The sequence below is a fragment of the Thamnophis elegans genome, chromosome 3 (genome assembly GCF_009769535.1).
Source record: "Thamnophis elegans isolate rThaEle1 chromosome 3, rThaEle1.pri, whole genome shotgun sequence".
NCBI lineage: Eukaryota > Metazoa > Chordata > Lepidosauria > Squamata > Colubridae > Thamnophis > Thamnophis elegans.
In genome coordinates this window covers 38043376-38065392 of record NC_045543.1, presented here as the reverse complement: position 1 = coordinate 38065392, position 22017 = coordinate 38043376, and the positions used below count along the sequence as shown (strand labels likewise).

Below are 22017 nucleotides of genomic sequence, written 5' to 3'. Positions count from 1 at the left end.
GTGTCTCCATCTTCTGTCACCATCTTGCTTCCAAGGCTGGGCTAAGTTCCCCAAGTCGGCTTCCACAGGCTGGATTCGGATATCCTCCAATTCCCGGACGGGATTTTCGAACTCGTCGTCTTTCATGGAGCCTAAGCCACTGTCGTGCCTGTCGTCCTGGATCAGGCTGAACTGCCTGTCCTTCTTCAACACCCCCTGGGGGTGCATGTCCATTGTAAAATCCATCGGGTCGTCCAAAGTAGCAGGGCTCAGCATGACCTTGGCCAAGTGCATACAAATGCTCAGGTCCGCCACTTGATGCTCCTCAATTGGTTGCAAAGTTCTCTCCGGAGATTCTGGCAGGCGGAGGCAGCGCTCGCCTATAGAGCTTCGACAAAGGGAATTTTTTCTATGGGGCAGAAGGCACGGCTTTCAAACTAGTCTGGTCCTGCTTGAAAAGACTGCTGTGGCGGAGCAAAGGGTGCCCTGGCTGAGGAATTCCCTCCCTCAGTCACACTCTGGAATTTTTTTCCTTTTTTTTTTCTACAGAAGGGAAAGTTCTTTTGACTGTACAGCTCGATGTGATTAAGGCGGTTCTGCTCCTCCGTGGAGCCTTTGCACTTCTTGCCTTCCCTCTGTGCGATTCCTTGCGGATTTGCACGGATCGAGGTGAGGGTAAACAAAAACTTGCAATCCCTCAAAAGGCCCCTCTTTGGGAATTCCCTCATTGGGTTGTAATTTATTTTTGGTTGGGAAAAGATGCTGGGTCTTCCTCGCAGGGCGGAGAGTGGGGAATTTCCTTTTGCACTGCAAAGCCGTTCTTGAAGGGGAATCTTAAAAGCTGTGAATTTGGGGCAGCACCTCAATTTTTCCTTGGTAATGGAAATCACTGTTCACGACCCTAGGTTTTCTTACCTTTGCGCATAGCAATTTTTGCTCACGTTTGAAAGTTGCCCAATTTTCACGGCTTCCTTCGTCTTTTAACAGCAGCTGCAAGGCAGGCAGAAGTGCGTTTGTGGGAGGCTTCGTCTGCTTCATTCACTTGTTCGGGCAGCAGAGAACGAAAGGAGATAGGCAAGGGCAAAGGAGTCTGCAGCCTCCTTCATTCACACATTTGGGCAATGGGTGGGGCACTCCTTCAGAAAAAGATAGAAGGCGTGCGAGAAAACCCCCCTTCCCACTGCCCGAACATTTGAATGAAGGAGGCTGCAGGCTCCTTTGCCCTCAGCTATGCAATCTCCTTTTGTTCTTTGCTACCCGAACGAGTGAATGAGGCAGATGGAGAAAGGAGATTGCATCGGGCGGGGGGAGCGAGTGAGGGGGGGAAGGCGGGAGGGAGCATTCTGGTACTGTGCCACCGGATGAATGGGTTCTAAAACATACGCTCAATTTCACAAATGGGTTCTAGCCTACCGGTTAGAACCATCTGAAACCCACCCCTGCAATGATCACTCTTTCCCCAAACACCTCACTTTAGCCTTCTGGCCCTTTCCAGCCAAAGTTCAGTTCTTCTTCTTTGTCTAGATGAAACTTTATAAACTGCTAGAATGAAGCCACCTTCTTGGCTTTGTTATTGGCCAAAAATAAGTCATTATTGGTACATGTTTCTGCTAGAAGCCGACATACCAGCAGATGGGCCAGGTTTTATGTCTCCACATTCACGTAGTGTGTTGTTATCTACTAAGAGCCTTCACTTGAGCTTATTGGTTTTGCATTAGGCACTCCAACTTTATTTGATCACACATATAGACAGAATCTTACTAGATTAAATATAGATTCTAAAAGGATATATTCTGGGAAGTTCTAGGGAATGGCTATCCTAAATCCCTTCCTCATTCTCCCATCCATCTTGGGATTGTGTTGTTCTTCTCTCTCCCCCTTCCCTTTGGAATATGTTCCCTCCTTTCTGGGAAACTGGAACTTCACCATTCATCCACAATAGCTCTCTGTTAAGACGTTTGCTATTTTTGTTTATCCTAAAACATATAAATCAAGACTCTCTTCCTCATCCTGTGATCATTCAGACCAAATGCAGAACACCTCCCCATAGTGAAACAAACAGACACAGGGGGGGGGGGGAGATATACTATGGAACATACATCACAAATCACCCTATAGTAACAATAAGTGCTGTGTGGTTGCATATTGAAATCCAGAAAAATAAATAGCATTTGGAGGTTTGTGCAAAACTGCGACAGAGCGTTGCACCGGGAGACCTCCATGGGTAACATTTCTGAAATGTTAACTTTTTTAACACTGTACACAGGAAAATCTCCCCTCCCCATCATGGTTTGATTTTGCTTGAGATGGGGGAGAAAGATTGGAAGCAGGCAGGGTGAAGAAAGTGATCTCCGGGTTGGAAGGGGGGTGTTTCCTGCCAATCCTCCTTTCAAAGAGGAGTCTTGCACAGATGCACATCCAAACTGCTCCTCCCTTTGTGGCTTCAAAGCCTCCAGTGTTGCAATCCTGTGCAGGGAAGGTGGGGGTTTGCTCTGAACCTGCGGCAGAGCATTGCACTGGGAGGCCTCCATGGGTGAGATTGAGTTGCATCTCTTGCTCCAGCAAGAGGGATGCAGGCTGGGGGTTTGGTCAGGGAAGGTGGGCTTTTGGGGTGGAAAGGAAAAAGGGGTGATCTCCCCTTCCTTCCTCCGTCCTGCTGCAGAGCTGCCATGAAGCTCACTCGGGGCTGTGCTACCAATGGTGAAGGGGGGGGCCTGGCAAGCTGGTGGCTGGTGAGGTGCTCCGGAAGTCATAGATCTGAGCCAAATTGCCTCACGCCAGGCAAGAGCAGCCCAGGAGGGCTGCTGAGAGCACCATAGCCAGGAGGGAGAAGAGCCCCTATAAGACCAGCTGCAGCAGGCCCACCAACCAGGCAGAGGCAGGCGGGGTGGAGCCGATTCCTAATGGGTGCATGGCTTTCTGCCTCATTGTAGCAGCAGCCTCAGCAACACCCAAGCTCCAGGCCTGGCTGAGCACAAACTGTGGTTGCTGCCTGCTCCAGAGCCACAAGATGAGCTGCGGAAGAGAGGGGCCCTCGGCTGCAAAGTTGTGTGGCACCATGGGCAGGGCTGGGGCTAGCAAGAGTGCGCCAAAAACATCTCCAGGTGCCCAGAGAGACAGAACTTCCGGCCCTCACTAGCTCAGTTGATTAAGGGGCTGAGCAGCCATGAGACGACCATGCTCGCCACCTACTGCACCTCAAAAAAATTAATACCCCCCCAAAAAGAAGCCCCAGCCATTTTGGAGGGGAGTCAAAAGAAAATAAGACCTGGTCTTATTTTTGGAAAAACATGGTAGTGTCCTTTGAAAGGTGCTGATTGTGGCTATTCCTGTTGTTTTCAGTACTCAAAATGTTCCAAAGACTCCTGTTTTGTGATCTCTTCACAAGGAACAACTATTTAGAATACATGTGAGCAGTCTTCTCTCCTCTCCTTCTCTGAGGAGGTTCTAAAGAGTTGATTTACTCAACAGCTCTTTTTTTGTAGTTGTTGATTCTCCTTTTTAGTTGCCCATTTCTATCCAGTTCTCAAGAAGTCGAATGAACTATTTGAAACTGTCTTACATGGTTCACCTGGATACAGGAAGGATTTTTTAAATTAAAAATAATTTAACTGCTTCCTTTAAGTAGATGGAACTCATTCCACACTTAATTACCCACTCACCCCTTAACTCTGACGCTTTCTGGGCGATAAGTGAGAATAAAGGTCTAACAGGCATGTTGTTGCCTACATCTCTATATCTCATGAAAAAGAATTTACAGTTATATAAAATAGTACGTTCTTTGGTTTTATGATTTTATGTATCAGGACATAATTAAAAAATCATCTGGTCCTTAGCAATTCTTAAAAGTAGGTAGCTACAACTTCAAATGAATAACAACACATAACATATTACACTATGTCATCTCCAGCACTGATGTGTGTGTTAACACAATGCCAAAGAGTAAAGACACGAGCAATGATCTTAGAGAAGTAATTGTTGCTGCCCATCAATCTGGTCATAAGGCCATTTCCAAATAATTTAGTCCATCATTCTACAGTGAAGAAGATTATTTACTATGGAACATGGTATTGCCCTACAAGTGTATTTAGAAGCTGTAGCTAGTCTAGAATATGGTAGCTCATATGATGATGAGTGCTCCTCCAATTATCCATGAAATACATTTATTCCAAGAATTGTACTGGTTGCTATTTGGCTTCTGGGTGCAATTCTGGATTCATGACTCCTGCTTGAAGAGCAGGTGGCAATCCTGCTTAGCAGAATTTTCATGCAACTTTGTATTGTATATCAGTTGTACTCTTCCCTGTATTGTGAAGTCTAGCACTTAGTCACTCATGCCCCATCATCACATGGTTGGAATGCTGCAATGCGGTCTACTCTTGAAAAGTATTTAGAAACTACAACTGGTACAGAGTGCAGCAGTGACGTGCGGTGAGGTTTATGCCTGGTGAGGCTCAGCTGGGCATCCTTTTGCGAAGCCTCGGCGGTGGGGGGGGATTTGCATCGCGGGAGCCGCCAAGCGCCCGGGTCTGCAGCAAAAGCGCTTGGCGGCTCCCACGATGCAAAGTGCCCCGCCGCTGACCCGGCCTGCGGCCGCTGCTTCTCCAAACTCCGCCACTTGAAGTCTCGGATCGCCTCTGGGGGAAGGCTGAGTGAGAAGCGGAGCGAAGCTTCTCCGTGGGTACAGAGAAGCAGCGGCCGCAGGCCGGGTCAGCGGGTGGGCGGCGGGGCACTTTGCATCGTGGGAGCCGCCAAGCGCCCAGGTCTGCAGTAAAGGCACTTGGCAGCTCCCGCGATGCAAAGTGCCCGTCTCCACAAGAAAGAAGCGAGGGCTTCTCCCGCCTGGCTCTTGTAAGGAAGCGTTAAGCGTTTTGTGGCTGGCTGAAATGCGCGGACATTTCCAGCCACCCACAGGGGGACTAGGAGGGAAGGAGTCGCTCCTCGGGAGTCTATCTAGCCAGCAGCCCCAGGAGACACCCCCCACCCCCCAGAGAAGAATTGGGGCCACCAAAGCTCCCACACCCACCCACCTTTGGGATGCAAGAGACAGCAAGGCTTGCAGCGAAGGGAATCTGGACCCTGGGAAGGTTGGGGAGGGGTGAAGAGTGAGCCTCCTCCTTCTCCCCCACTCCTCTCTCTGAAGTGCGCCCTCCGAAATAACCCGCCCAACGTAAGCGTGCTCAAGAAGACATGATTGGCTGCTTCCAGATCAGGAGGCGGGAGAATTAGTGTCTCTTTTCCATCTGAACTTCTTTGCCTTTTAACTCTTTCTTAACTTTTAGAAGGCGAAAAATTCCTTATGGAAAAGAGGCCCCGAGTTCTCTCGCCTCCTGCTTTGGTTAACACTAAGCAGACACCAAGCCACTGTGACCTGGAATCTGGTAGCAACTATCTTGGCTTTAATTATTTTTTAAAAAAAATTAATTTCTTTTCTTTTCCTGAGGAGAGTGGTGAGGCTCCGTCTCCCTTGCCTCTAGTGACTGCACGTCCCTGGAGTGCAGTAATGTGAACAGTTCTGGAGTCTCCTAGGGCGGTACATGTAACACTGCTGTTAAAAGAGCTGCATTGGTTCCCCCTTTGCTTTTGGGTTCAATAGAAAGTCTTGGTTAGGCCTCCCCACTCACACTAATAGAAGAGGCTTTCCTCAGACTTCATCGGATCAGGAATTTCAGCTAGTGGGGCCAAGAAGAATTACCTTCTCTGCTGTGACTCCATACCCTCTGGAACATCTTGCCTCCAAGGGATGAAATCTGCCCCTATCCTTCTGGCATTCTAGAAGGACCTTAAAACCTGGTACTCTCAATTGGCTTGGGATCCTGATGGGGGCATGCTATGCTGGAGGTGGCTGATTGAGTGAGAGACATCCCGTCTGTGCTCTTGGTTTTAACCTTTTATTTAATTGTTAATTATAATGCTTATATTTATGCTTTTATGCTGTTGTAAATCACCCTGAGTCACTCTGGATAGTGAAATAGGTGGCACAGGGTGTCCTATACATTTTATAAATACATACATTCAAATGTTGCTTATTATCCATAAAGTCCTTCATGTTCAGAGCCTGATATCTCTGAGTCCATCTTATTCCCTGTCCCTCCCTAGAGATTCTAGCAGGGCAGCGTTCTATCTATCCCCTGATAGTACTTATCTAAAGTGTTGCCCTTTTCCTTCTGGCCTTTAGGAAGTTGATGAAAACTTGGATGTTTCTTCAAACCCGGCGCCTCATATCTAGTAAAAGTACTTTATCTCTATTAAAATGGAGTTGAGGTTTTCCTTGGATATTGAAGGAGGCATGCTTGACATTAAGATTGTCTGTTTGCATTTTTTGGGAAATAACTGCATGGTTGTATTCAGGGGCAGAATATATACCCAGGTTTCAGACAACATTTTCTTAGTTTCTACATAGTCTTCTACTGATCCCCCTCTGCTGAAAATAGTCTTTGCAAATATACCTCTTGCTTATTTAGTAGTCGCCATAATAGCCATGTGTTGCTACACTATTATAACTGGCTTACATGATTATTATCACCTATTGAAACATCCTGAGTAAATATTCCTCTATCAGAAGCAGATATAATGCCTAGAACCTCTTCGGAGGATTCAGTCCTATTTTTCCTTAGGAGTAAGGTAGATGGGGTTCCTATAATCTGTCAGAAGCCCCCTAAACAGTAAAACTGTTACTCTGCTAAATTTAGTATTTAAACTAAATATTCAGCTAATCCAGTCCTATCAAGACTAAAAACCAAGCATTTTGACCACTTTGAGTTTCAGGTTCATGATGTTTTGGCACTGTAACTTTCATAAAGATGCTTTTTGTAGCTATTTCTCTGTTTTTCTAATTCACATTTTATAAAATATTTGGTCCTTTTTAGTCACCTACATTGTTACTAATCCCAGCTCAATTTTCTTATGATCCTATTTGATTGTCAAAGCTTTGGTGGTGTCTAATGCTCACATTCATCTTGCAGATGACTGTGTTTTTTTTTGGGGGGGGGGGTTGGTTAGTTGGCTTGGTTTATTTTGAAAACCAGTTTTTGACTTTTTTGCGTCAAAAAATTCTGATATTGCACACAGGCTCAAGAAATCTAAAATGCATACCATGTTGTATTGCAATCTATACATTTGTATTTTTGCAGTAAATTTACTATATGTTAAGGGTAGTGATCCCTTTCTTGAAATAAAATGTAATAGTTCATCTTTTTTTTTATTTTCCAGGTCCTTGGAACTCCCACAAGAGAACAAATTAGAGAAATGAATCCAAATTATACAGAATTTAAATTCCCTCAGATTAAAGCACATCCATGGACTAAGGTGAGTCTCTTTGAAATGGTTGTGTGTGTATGTGTGTCGGGGGCATATTCAACACTGAGGTCTGTATGTTTATTTTTACAGAACCATGACATTATATCATATAATAGTCCTACAAATTCCTAATCTTATTATTTAATTGTGTTCAGAGTAAATTTGTTGATGTGTCTGAAACGTGCAAATTTTTCTTCTCATCTGCAATCCTCCATATTTCTACAAGTTATTTTGGAGATTTTATGAGAATTACCAATGGCAATTTGGGATGGGTATGCTGCCATACACATTGAAGAAGAGGGAAATATAATTCTTCCGCATAGAAAATGCCTTTTGCTTATGTGATTTTAAAAAAGCTTTTAGAGTAGGTATTTTTTAAATAGCATTGCTTCCTCTGTGTGAAAAGAGTGCCAAATAGATTGTGACTGAAACAGAGTAACAGCAAGAAAGAAATCTTTACCGAGATAGCACAGTTTGGGGAGGGGAGGGGGGACGAATGGGTGGAAGGGAACCAGAAGGCACAATTTCTGGCCTCCAAATAAAATAAGAGTCCAGTGAAGCTAAAATATATTAAGTGGCAATCAAAATGAAATGGAATGGAGATGGCCAGTCCACAGACTGTGGTCACACTCCACTTCTATCTTGATTTTTGAAAATCCACTTCAGTGCTATTTGATGTTTTCACTGAGATTTTGTAAAAATAATAAAGTTACAATTTTAAGCCCATTTTTGTTACTTAATGTTCCCAAACTCTTCCTAAAAAATGAAAACATTTAAGATTTCAGCCATACTCCCTATATTTGTCAGAGGTTAAACATGCATTTTAGAGTAAAATTATGGCCTAAAGATTTACAAAAATTTACAGTTGAACAATAAAAAAATATAACTTATTCACATGTCCATGCAACTTACCAGTTTTATCTCCAGTCAAAAGCATAATACAGTGTTCTCTTTCTTCTATATAACAGTTAAATCAGACTGTTCTTTTTTACAAGAATGAGAAACTAATCTTTTTGAAGTTTGTTTCTCTCTCGTTGAAAAAGTGGACAAGGCCTTCCCTTTTACAGAAGGTTCTTCCACATGGGTGAATTTTGTGGTTTCACAGTAGCTTTTACTCTGATTATAGACTCATATTTACAGGTTGAGGACATCTTGTAAAATTTACTTTTGCTGGCAAGGGATATAGTGTAAAGATTGTAGAAGCTATAGAATGATACAAGATCATTCAATTCGGTGAAAAAACACTCCAGCCATTAATCACTAGCTGTGAAAGTTCATTCTTGCTCATTTTATTTCTATTTCAATGATCAATGTGGACAGTAGTTTTGCTGAACCTCAATCAAGCTCTGTGGTATTTATCCTGTTGAAAGGAAAGATGGAACATTAATAGAAGAGCTTATTTTCTTGATCTAACAGTTTGGAAGCAATATTTCTGAATTCCAAAAGGATCCTGCCAATGATCTAACATTTGTCAGTTTGAGTCTCTTTCTTACTGACTTTTAGGAATAAAGAAGTTTACATTTTATTACTTGTTTTATATTAGACTGGGTCTTGATGATTATACTAATTACCTCATTTTCTGCACCTGAGATCTTATAAAGATAAATCTTTTTAATATAACCATTAGATTATTTTGAGAAATCAGAAGCCTAAGGCACAACATCACAGCCAGTCTGAACTGAAACACATTCGTGCACTTTTTATTAATTGATTTTTAGTGATGGGAAAAGAAAGGAAAAGGAACAAACTTTCTTAACTCATACATATACTGTGTGCACAATTATTAGGCAAATTGTATTTTGGAGGATTCATTTTATTATCGAACAACTACAGTGCTCTCGGTCAATCCAAAATGTTAATAAACCTCAAACTCAGTGGTGGGTTGCAGGCGGTACACCCCAGTATGGGTGTACCGGATCCTGCCCGGAGCACCGGGTACCATTCTGGTACGGTGCTCCGGAGGGCCCGCCTGCTTGCCTGCACTCCTTATTTGTGCTTTAAGCTTTTGACACTTCCACGCGCACGCATGGCGTGTATGGCACCTGCGTGACGCTCTGCGGAGTAGCTGGAGCGTCATGGAGGCTTGCGGAAGCATCATTTGGCACTACAATGCATGTGCGTGCTGCGCGCGTGCATGTGGGTGATTCTGAGGCCGTTCCAACCGTACCAGTTGGAACAGAATCTGAAACCCACCACTGCTCAAACCTGAATATTTAAGAAAGTAAAAGTGAGGTTTTGACTTTCTTAGGAGAATATCTATGTGTGTACAATTATTGGGCAACTACTAGTGTGCAGAGTTAGAATGCAACTAAATGAAAAATGAAAATTTGCCCATCTCTCTTATTTATTTGCATCTGTTAAAGTGAGAATAATAAACAAACAACTTAAAATGTACAAATAAACATTTCTGACATTTAAAAAAATCAGTGACCAATATAGCCACCCTTCTTTTTAATAACAGTCATAGGTTTTCCGTTTATGGAGTCTTGTCAGTTTCTTGCTCTATTGACGATCAACTTTTTGGGCAGCAGCAACCACAGCCTCCCAGACACTGTTCAGAGATGTGTACTGTTTTCCTTCACTCTGAATCTCTCGTTTAAGAAAGGCCCACAAATTGTCAATAGAAGTGAAGAAGGAGGCCAGGTCAGGTGAAGAAGGGGGGCAGATCTTTATTCTATTATCTTTAAGGCCTGTACTGGTTAGCCACACAGTGGAGTACTTTGATGCTTGTGATGGAGCATTGTCCTGCATAAAAATAATGGTCTTCTTGAAAGATGCAGACTTTTTCCTGTACCACTGCTTGAAGAAAGTGTCTTCTAAAAACTGGCAGTAGGTTTGGGAGTTGATTTTGAGTCCGTCTTCAACCCGAAAGGGTCCAACTAGCTCATCTTCAATAATATTAGTATCGCACCTCCATCTAGCTCATGTCTGCGTCAAAGTGAAGCTCTGTGCCTATTACTGATCCAGCCATGGGCCCATCCATCTGGTCCGTCAAGAGTTACTTTCTTCAGACCATAAAACTTTTGAAAAAATCTGTCTTCAAATATTCCTTGGCCCAGTCTTGCAGTTTCAACTTATGTGTCGTATTCAGTGGTGGCCAGGTTTCAGCCTTCCTTACCTTGGCCATGTCTCTGAGCACTGAACACCTTTTACTCCTGGGCACTCCAGGTAGGTTGCAGTTCTGGAATATCACAGCACTGGAGGATAATTGTTCCTGGTAGCTTCACATTTGATTCTTCTCAAATCTTTTGCAGTTAATGTGCATCTTCTTTTTCAACACGTTTCTTGCAACTCTGATGATTATTTGCAACAAACTGTTTAGTTCTGTGATTATGTCCCAGTATCTTAGCAATTTCAAGAATGCTACATCCCTCTGAAAGACGTTATAACATTTTTGACTTTTCAGTTAAATCTCTCATTTGGCTCATTTTGCCTGAGAAAAAGAAGCTGCCTAATGATTATGCACACTTTGATATAAGGTGTTGATCTCCTTAGGCCATACCCTCCCTCATTACACAATGCACATCACCTGATATGCTTATATCCACTAAGCATTCAAGATTATACAGCTTGGGGGTTGGAAAATATGTATAAAAATGATGATAGAGCTTTATATATGGTAGTAATGCAAAAATGTTGGTATGTTTGGGAAATGATAGGGTAAGTTGAATTAAGGACTGTATTAGAGTGTCTGGTGAACCTAATCTTGAAGGTTGTAAAAAAGATGACTTTGGGGTTTAGAAGTGTTAACTTGCTAGTATAATATATATAGCATATATAGATACACATAAACACACACATGCATATATGGATACAAATTTAAAATTATATATAAATTTATAAAATTAAATCCAAATATTAATAAAATAAAATTACTTTACTCCTATGAAGTCCACTTGTACCTTTTAATACTTTACCAGCTCCTTTTTGCAGTGGTTACTAGTCTAATTGCCACTGTTATATTTTCCCAGGAACAACAGAAACAAAAATGATCTTGGCCTAGAGAAAAATTACAGATTTTAAATTCAAACATTTGCAAGGATTATTAATATAAACAATAGTATATTAAATTGTTAAAATTATATCTTTAATATTTGAAATCTATACAATCATAAGTGATGCGTGTATTTATGTATTATATTCATATTTATTATACAATGATAGCAAAGAGTGTTAGCCAAAATAAGCAATACTGCATGGATAACAGTTATGAATTATTTAAGGCGCTTTGCCTAATACAAATATACTTGCAAACTTTTAAAAGTAATTTATCAGGCATGTTCTACCCTTTCTTTATGTTCTGTAGTTGCATATATATACTTTACCAATTGGAGGTTGTGTTCTTACCATGCTAACCAATACGTAACAAGATGGAAGATTCAGAGACATAAAGGTTCTTCACGATGATATTTTAGAACTTTTATTTGGTTTTATTTGTTCTCTGACAGTATTTATGAATGTGTCCCAAATTAGCTAGTTGTTCATGCGTGGGTTGCAGTTAATTCACATTTCAAAAATCGATATGACTTCTATCTCTGGAAGTACATCATGGAATATGGAATATAAAGTGGAGTCTAAAATGGTTGTCATGCATCAACTCTCAGCATCGCAGGTCTGCTTTACATATTTATGGGCACATGTAAATTTGTTGTGGTCTCGGGTCAGTTGAAGTCAGGCAGTGCCTAAACTGAATTAATTAACTGAACAAATTTGACAGGGTGCGATGAGAGACTACTGACTATTTTATAAAATAAATGCAATTTTTCAAAGTGCACTGGGAAGTGCAGGGTTTAGCAGCTGATACTCAGAAGCTCGCTCTCCCCAGGTAAGGCAGTTATGCGTATGATGATTCATCACTCAAGAGGCAAGCAACAGGATTTTCATTTTTTTTTTCTTAAAAACTGTCACTATTCTTGGCTCCATTTCATTGGCATCTGATTGGAGACAAGCTAGAAGTGAAGACCTTCCATTTCACAAGGATAGTTTATATAGCAGTAAAACTAATACTACTTGGATAGTGTTCAAAACCTTTGATCAACAGCTCACAAATGGGATCTGCAGCATTTTATTTATTTTCTTCACACTACCACTCATGGATTTGTTGACACTTGTTTTCTCAATGGAAAGCACTTAGTAGTAAGATTTTATTCTTATGTATCTTAGTTTCTTGATCCAGTGAAGTGAGCATAATATGTTTTGTGCTGTACCGGAGTTTTAGCTTGATTCACAACCGTTTTCTTTTTTGTTTGTTATAGTTAAGAAAAAGCATACCCAATGGACTAATAATGTGTTCCTTTTTTATTGAAGATTTGAGTTCCAACTTTTAATGAAAGGAATTAATGTTCCATTCTGATGTATTATAGTGAATAGTATGTTAGAGCAAACTGAAAAACAAATACATACCATGAGTAAAAAACCCCAAAAAATCAAAATAAATGAGTCAAATTAGTTTTGAAGAGTTTGCAAGTGTATTTATATCAACAAGTAGCCAATTCAAGAGTTTGTAATAACTGATTCTCAATTATTTTAATTCATTGATTTAAAATTCAGTACCTTGTTGATTATGTATTAAAATATACAGTATCTTTAAGCTATAGTATATTTAAAAACTATAGAATCTGAGATATGATTACCTGAAAAGATTTAAAATGTATGTCAACACTAATTAATAAATAAAGTAAATGATGTCATATACTAATGGCAGGATAAACACATTGTAAAATGAATTTATGATTGGGCTGCCAAGAACTTTATGAAACTGTTCTGTGAAAAGCAAGTATATATAGTTTTTTATAAGTATTCAATAGTTGCACAGTTCTTTCAGGGTAAAAAAATTATTAAATTTCTCATTTTGGCTCCTTTTCATAAATGTGTAATATCACTAGTACATTTTCCACATGTCCTTGTTAAAAAAAATCACTTTTATTGACCCCCCCTCCCCAAATAAAACAAGTTTTAAGGCAAGAGAAATACCTTTAGTTTTGCCACTTTTTGAACTCGTAGTTTAAAAAGTCACCTTTTTATAAATGAAAGTTAGAATTCTCAACCACTTGCTGAATGCAATATAGTTCCATGATAGAACATAGTGAGTAGGGCTGGATTCATGCAGAATGTATGTAGCGTTGTTCTTTATTTCTTGACTTCATTCATTGCCTCCCTCCTTTTTCTCTTTTATGTTAAGACGACTATGTTGTGGTATATAGCTGCTGTTTTCTTTCATATTGCATGTTGAATAGGCTACGTCTGCAATATTTCTCAGCATCATATTGTAGCCTCATTCATACTGTCAGTTAACTACATTTCAACACAGCAGCTAGGATTTTCCAGCAGTGCTTCAGAGAATAATGTTTGAGTGGCTAGAACTGTTCCATGCCTTTAATGAGCAGTTCCGGAAGTCCTGTTTCACTCAAAAAACACTAGCAAAGCATTATTGCTGAATACAATATTTCTATTACAGCCAAGTAAAATTCTATAATACTTGTTCTCCAGTGTGCTGTGTTCTTAACTGTAGGTGGTAGAGCATGTGGAACAAAGATATAGAAATTTATATTGAACTTGGAAAATGTGTCACTTTTAAAAATCTTATTGATGCTCACTAATATTTTGCCTCCAAGATAATACACAGTGCTAAATCATGTCCAAATAAAATCATGAATATAATTCCTAAATTTTAATGGACAAAAATTATTACGTCAGATTTTTTGAAATAAGTTGAAATAACCATTATTTCTTTTTGAAAACCTTATTGTGATCTTATAAACTTATTGCCAAGACAAAATTTCCCATAAAATAAAAAGATGTTACCAATACTGTCAAATCTTAAGTTTTCAAGAACTATAAAAAGAATATTTAGCTGAAAGAAGTGATGGGCAAAAAATCCTAAAACAGTACTAGGTTTAATGTACTAAATATGTAAAGATATCAATATGGGAATTAGAATAACTAGGCAGAAATGGAACATAAGTGAGGAGAGATAGAACTCTCCTCTCCATAACAGTGCAGTGCGAATTGAACACATTTAGGGGCTACAAAATGGTAATACCTATGTTGCTGCAGAGGAAAATGAAATGGCATATCCTGGAGAAAGTTGGAACTTTCAACAGAGGTATATTACATGGCTATGTTCATGATAGGTTTTTTTCCAGCATGGCATTTTATGTCATTTAACATACTATATTAATAAGTAAACTGTGCAAATTAATTAATATACTATCTGTGATTATAGTAAAATATAATTTGCAATATATAATTGAAATCATATAGTTCTAGTCAGCATTCACATGTGTCACTTTAATTTTAGTTTTCTGCTTGTGGCTTTCCTGTGCATTTACTTGGCCGTATTTAGTCTGCATACTAAAGGTTAGTCTGCCCACTTGCATTATTCTTTGTGTTGTCAGCTTCTCTTTTCCTTGGTCAAGATTGCTTCAGATTCAATAGATTTCATTGCGACGGGCCGGCTTTTAGACCCAAGTGCTAAGTTTTAGTCCGCAGACTAAAAACTAATCCGCGGATTATTTATGCAAGCAATTCTCTCACTGAAAACTACATGAAAAACAGTAACTATTATCTTCAAAACATAATAGTGAGGGCAGTTCACAGGTAACACTGAACTTTACAAGATGTCCTTTGACACCTATGCACAATAGAATGCTGAAAACATCCCTTGTTTTAGTAGCCCCATTGTGCTTAAGTGTTGGCAAAGTGTATTACTGACTGCTTGACCTGTAACTGTGACAGTCCCTTGCTTTTAATGTTGGTTGTTTGTATGTGGTTAAGTAGTTCTTAGTGGGTGAATAAAGCATTAGAACAGATTGGGGTGAGAAGAGTTTAAAGAATGCAGTGTCTTTCTGTCATCATCAGTTGTTCTTAAAAAAGAAAAAAACATAAATCCCCTGCACTTATAAAGGACTGAGGGCATAAGGGAGGAAACCACAATAAAGGGGGAAGTAAGTTAGATCCTACCATCACTCCTGAAGTGTCATGTCCAGTTCCTGAAGCATCCTAATGAAATATCAGCTAAAAATCTAAATGCTAAAATATCCATTGGCGGGGAAGTCAATCCAAGATGAAGAATAATCCGCGGTGGCCTGGTGTAGTTTATAGACATTTAAAGTGATCATCTTAGAAATGAGAAACTTAATGATTCTCTCTCTTAGAAGTGTTATATCAGAACACTTTTCAGTTGTGCTTTTAGGAAAAAATAAACAGGAATAAATGAGTCTATGCATGATTGCATGTCTCATGCTCCTTCCTGTGTCTATCTCTCTCCAAGATAGGGAGGAGATCTATAGCTTAGTTTTGAAAATTCAGTATAATCTTACTTTTATACAGACATTTGATTTCATATTTTTGTTACTTTTTAGTAAAACCACTGGCATTGGAACATGCATTAAAGTAAAATGTTTCTATATTATGCCTCAGCTTTGCAAAAATATTCTTATTAATTTTTTGAGTTTGGACTTGCTGCTGATGTTTAAAATTTCTAATTGTATTAAACATTTAATATTTCCCCATCACTTTGGATTTCTTATAATATTGGATATATTTTTCCTTGCTGGACTATTCTTTTGGATTGACTCCCCCTCTTTGGATTATTTCACTGCATTATCATCCTTAGGACTCGTCAGGAACAGGACATTTCACCTCAGGAGTACGGGTATGTATATAATTTTTTTTCCATATCACCAGGTTAATTGCCGGGGAAATAGAAAATTAAAACTGAAAACTTTACACCAAGTTATTAGACTCCAAGGAGCAGTCAGTTAAATTCTCTTCCTTGTGTAAAATTAGATGTTTGGGAATAGAAGTAACATTTACATTTTTCAACATTTATGCAAACATCTCATGACTCATTTCAAGTTTCCAAAGAAAAATAACTCCCTGATAGTGCTTGCAATTATATTGGCTGCTTTAATTTTAATTTATAGAGCATGAGGAGATATATGAGAATAATTTCTGCTAGCTTATTAGTGAATGCTATATTAATCGTTTCCCTCAAAATAAAGAAAAGCAAATTAAAAATTGTCATAATTAGAGATGATAAGATTTATATTCTAAAAGATCCGGCGGATACAAGATTAAGTGTGTTTCTTTGCAAATATCCCCTTTGTCTGTAATCAGTAGATTGAATTGCACTTGAAATTTCATATTGGGACAGAGATACTATATGGGTAATGTGTTTATGAGTGAACATTGTATAGATCACAAAAAGGTGTGAAAATATTATGCCAAAAGAAATATGGCATAAGGTAAGAAAAGGGAATATAGCTAAAACTAATTCTCCATAGTCTTCCATTCATTTCTGTCCTCATACAAAGCATCCTTGCTTCCATGACATCCATTGCCTTTTGTTTGTATCACCTTTGGAGATTGAACAAAATCTAGTAATCATGTACTGAAATGTCATTCAGAATAATTATCTGGCTAAGAGGTTTGTTTTCCCTTGAGGAAAAAAATTGTCGATCTTACTACACAAACTCCCAACAAGAATTTGAAACATACAGATTTCACTTTTTGATGAGATTTCAAAAAGCAATAATTGCATCCTCAGTAGAAAATTCCCAAATTCATATATTCTGTTTCAAAGAAAGATCATACAATTCACCCAGGACTTGTAGTGAAAAAATACTTTACATTTCCTTGTTCTGTAGCATTTGTGTTTTCCCATAACAGAAAAGCAATGAAACTTTCTCAAGAACAAGTTGAAATAAGGAAATAGAGTGTAAAGCAAGAAGCTGAGGTTTTTTTTAAATGACCAGGAGCTTTGATGGCACAGTGGTTAGAATGCAGTATTACAGGCTAATTCTGCCCACAGTCTTGAGTTTGATGGTGACGGGGTTTAAGATTGAATCAGCTTTCTATCCTTCTGAGGACTCTAAGACAAGGATCTAAATTATTGGGGGCAATATGCTGATATTGTAAACCACCCAGAGAATGCTTTAAAGCACTATGGAGTGGTATATAAGTCTAAATGCTATTGGTATTGAAATAATAATAATGTGACATTAATGTCCTATATCATTTTAATACATCTCAAAATTGCCTAAGAATCATAAAACTATGCACATCTAATGAATCAGTGAAAACACTTTAGAATAAAAATCCAAATTAGTTTCCAAATTGGATATCTAAAGGAAAAGTTTGGACTAATGCATTGATTTCTTTGCTCTTAAATTCTATCCCCCACTGTTCATCTCATCATATGTTGTTACATGTGTAAGACTATTTTTCAATCTCTTATCCATTCACTTTCAAAATGTGTGCCCAAGCACAATTACTACTGTATTGTGTTTTCTATTCAGAAGCTGCTATTGCAATAGTTCCCCTCATATTATTTTCATCTGAAAATTATCAGGTCTATAAAGCAATTGCCGCTCTTGGAATGAAAGAATTAGGAGAACAGCTGAGAGTGCCTCATCACTCTCCTGGCTTAAGTTATAAGGTAAGGCAAGGCTAAGTGAGATGAAACAACATTCACAGGATTTCAAATCCTGCTTTTTCAAGTCCATTTACAGAGGGAAAATTGTCTAGTGTATGGATTGGGAGCATCTTCCCTTTCACACAGTTTTCTCCTACAAATCAAAAACTGGATTTCAGTGCAATTAGAAGAAAGGAGCTATATGAGGATGGGTGTTTAAGTATATGAGTGAGTGAGAGGTGTTCCCAGTGATGGAGTAGGAAGAGTTGTACTCTTCCCTCATCATCCCAACACTCTGTTACATCAAAGGTGCCTTGTCAAAAAAATGCAAACTTGCTTCACCATTAGTTTGGGATTTTTATATAGTGGTTGAAAAATGATTATATTTTGGTTCTTTTGGTTTTCATTTACTCTAAATTCTATTCTGTTCTGTTTTAATCTGGTATTTGGGACTCTCCCTCACAAGTTCTGATTACTTTGCAAAAACTCATCATTTTTATAGTAGTATATAAAATTAGGCTCAGTCTCCCCCTGTCTAAATTAGAGGCTAGAATAACTTTGAAGCACTTTCCACGTTCTTGAAGTTAATGCGTCTTTTAAAAATGTATTTATGCAGATCTGCATTTGATTTTGCATGTGGTTTATATGCTATTGTGTTCATTTTGTAGAACTGTGAATTCAGTTTATCACACAATACATTAAGGTTTAACCATTGTTTATCCTCCCAAGACCTATAGGCACATTCCACACAAGTGAAAAAACAGTTTAGAACTAGAATACAATCTATGGAGTCAACCCATTCCACTGATTAATTGTTTTCATTGTCAGGAAGTTTAACATTTAAGGCAGTCCTGAATCTCCAAGAAAATATGCAGTGCAAAAGTGATGATTGCATGTTGAGAATACACAATATTTTAATTAATTCCTTGCCAAGTAATTTAAAATAACCACTAAAACTATTAACAAATTAGCTAGTGTAAACCAGTTTGATAAATCCAAATCTATGTTTTGGATTTAGTTCTAATTAAATGGGATTATATAACACTCAATCCTCAAAATATCCCATCACTTGCTTTTTTCCTCTTTTCCAGCCCCTCTGCATAACCTAGCGGCATCATTTATGTTTTTAAAGGTATTATTTCCTTTGAGCCTAAATTTCCTCAGATTGGTGCTGGATGTCCGTCATGTCCTCAGAGATTTTGTAAATTCAACATTATTCAGTATAGTTCCTTGCCAGTAAGCATTTTTGCCTTAGCCAGTTGGTAAAAATCTGATGTTAGCTTTTTAAAAAACAAAAAACAATACCTGCATCAGCTTATTGGTTCAGGCTCATAGTCTGTCAATAAGAGTAAAACAAAATGGTCAGCCTGCCCTCTTTTTCCCCCCATAGGTCTTCCGACCCCGCACTCCACCAGAAGCAATAGCTCTATGTAGCCGTCTGTTGGAATATACCCCAACTGCCCGCCTGACTCCACTGGAAGCATGTGCACATTCTTTCTTTGATGAATTACGGGACCCAAACATCAAATTGCCAAGTGGTCGAGAGAAACCTGCACTCTTTAACTTCACTACTCAAGGTAATTTTGAAACATGCCAGAATATGGCATCCTCTCAAGTAAAGTTAGAATGAATAATGGATAAAGTGTTGGGCACTTCAAAAGAAAGTACTCTTTCCTTAGCATAGATTAGAGAGTTGGAACAGAAGGAAACATTTGCGCATTTTGTGTTTGTGTGTGCGTGTAACCAGTTCATTCTTGATAGAGAGAAATGAGGTAAAAAGTAATTGAATCCATAATCTAAATCAGGGCTAGTCAACCTTTTTATACCTACCGCCCACTTTTGTATCTCTGTTAGTAGTAAAATTTTCTAACTGCCCACCAGTTCCAGTGATGGTGATTTATAAAGTAGGGAAGTAACTTTACTTTATAAAATTTATAAAGCAGAGTTACAGCAAACCCCTACCACCCACCATGAAAGCTGGAACGCCCACTAGTGGGCGGTAGGGACCAGGTTGACTACCACTGATCTAAATGATCTCTATCATAGTTGGCAAGTCGTTTCCTAAATGAATTATTAATAAATGAATGTAGATGAGGTTATAGTCCATAGTGCAATAATTAAATGAATAAGTAAGAACACCAAATAGTCAATTTTAAAATGAAGATTATTTCTGAAATATAAAATAGCAAGCATATACACAGAGTGGGATTAAACATATTTTCAAATAGTGCTAAATATATTGTTAAACAGTCATGGTGGCTCAGTGGTTAGAATGCAGAATTGCAGGCTACTTCTGCTGGCTGCGAGCTGACTGTAATTTGGCAGTTCAAATCTCACCAGGCTCAAGATTGACTCAGCCTTCCATCCTTCCAAGGTTGGTAAAATGAGGACTCAGACTGTTGGGGATAATATGCTGAATCTGTAAACTGCTTAGAGAGGGCTATGAAGCACTGTGAAGCGGTATGTAAGTCTAAATGCTATTGATATTGCTAAATAGAATCATTATTTGGTTTCATATTTTTTGGTATCATGTCTGCAGCCCAAACTTGCTGAAGACACAAAGTAACCAACTAAATAGTTTCTTTGTTGCTATCATAGGAAACATTTTTAAAGTAGTGTCCTTCTCAGTACTATAAGGGAGACCACCCCTTTTCAGATTATTTTTCCTGCCTTCATTTAGTAGTAAAAATAATACTTTTTCTAAAAACAGTACTTTTTAATTAGAAATGTTTTGATAGATTAACGTAGGAAAATCATTTTAAAAATCCTATATAGCTGGGAATAAATTGCATCTGAATAGGTATACATTTGATCTTAGCCAAAAGGCCAAGAATCTTCTTAATACATATGTGTAGGACTTTACTATTAATAATGCAGTTCCATTTGGAAGAATAGTTATTTGTACAAAAAGTTAAAGTAATTCGTCACTCCTGAGCATTTTTCATTATAGTCCCCTCCAAAATGTGTATATTTTTTAGATGATGCCCAGTAGCACTTGAACTGCACAGCTGCTTTTTAAGAATCTTATCATGCTAAGTTAGATCATTGATTTGTCTGTGTCAGAATTATCCATGCAGCTTGTTAGTGGCTCTCCAGACAGATTTTACTCTGACTAGTTTTATATGTTCCTGCATTGTGTCAGTATAGATTAAAATGTCATCCAGGTAAACTCCCTTTTTCAGGTGTTCATGCAACACTTCATTTATTAGCTGCATAAACACAGCAGGGGCACCTTGCAGTCCAAAAGGGGGGACCCAGAACTGGAAGCATCCTAAGGGGCAATTGAAATGTTTTTTCTACTCATCCCCTGTTTTAGTCTCTTGCTTATGAATGGATTGTCTGCTTTAGTTTTTTGAAAAAAAGATTGTGGCACATGATCTACAGTTTTGATAGAAAAGGGATTTTTTAAATGTTAGAAACAGTATTGGCATTCTTCTGTCCTTCCCATATGCCTCACCACAGTGTGCTTGTCAGCACTGGTGGGATTTAACCTTATTCCTCTATTTTTCCATGACAGTAATGATTATCATATAACTTTTCATAGAGCTTCCTTACATTCCTGGCTTCATCAGGAGGTCTGCTAAATTAGATAATTGAATTGTGCTTTGTTATAAATGATCTTTCTTCAACTTCCTTCTAGAATTGTCAAGCAATCCAGCTCTGGCAGCAATCCTCATACCTGCTCATGCTCGAAATCAAGCCGCTGTTTCAACTTCTACCAATACTCCAGCAGCCTCAGGTGAGATCATATTTATATCTACCATATTTTTTCTTGGTGTGCAGTTCTTCCACCCACAATCTTCAGTGACACAATGCTGACCATCCCAGTGTTATTACCACTATTTAATCTTGAATCAATATATTTTATAGATTTATCATAAATCTTTAATATAAAGGTTTAGAAAATTACATAAAGGTTTAGTGTTGTTTGTCCAGCATCATAGATGAAGACCTTACCACTATTAGTTACATTACAACTAAGTGTGATGTGTCCAGAGATGATTGGTCAGGCCAATTCTGGCATGAAATGTCCTGCCACATGTTGGACAGTCAGGTAGACACTGTAATTGTTGCCCTAATAGCTCTAGACTTGCACAGCTAGCAAGATGTAGGTCAACAAGCTTAGTTACTAAGTCTTCAGCCAGTGCTGAAGCCATGCTGGGGTTCTTCAATCTAACTAGATTAATTCTTTTCATAGCCTTGCTTCCTTTGGGTCATCTTTTGAGTCTGATGTGGAGCTTCATTTTAGAGACAATGAACCTGCGACATGTCCAACAGTTAGCACCACACATCCTTAATTACTCTGACATCCTGCTTTCCTT

The 22017-nt window shown here is 38.7% G+C and overlaps 1 protein-coding gene across 6 annotated transcripts in view; it reads left to right on the top strand.

Annotated features, from left to right (window-relative positions):
- GSK3B (glycogen synthase kinase 3 beta) overlaps positions 1–22017 on the top strand; it is a 131886-nt gene that overhangs the window by 92477 nt on the left and 17392 nt on the right. For 2 of the 6 annotated variants that reach the window (XM_032214092.1, XM_032214093.1), the window contains 5 exons: positions 7192–7287; positions 15896–15934; positions 17633–17719; positions 19086–19272; positions 21336–21434. In XM_032214092.1, the coding sequence (XP_032069983.1) occupies positions 7192–7287; positions 15896–15934; positions 17633–17719; positions 19086–19272; positions 21336–21434 (508 nt within the window). The remainder of the gene's footprint in view (positions 1–7191; positions 7288–15895; positions 15935–17632; positions 17720–19085; positions 19273–21335; positions 21435–22017) is intronic. The other 4 variants (XM_032214094.1, XM_032214095.1, XM_032214098.1 and 1 more) reach the window with 2 other exon arrangements.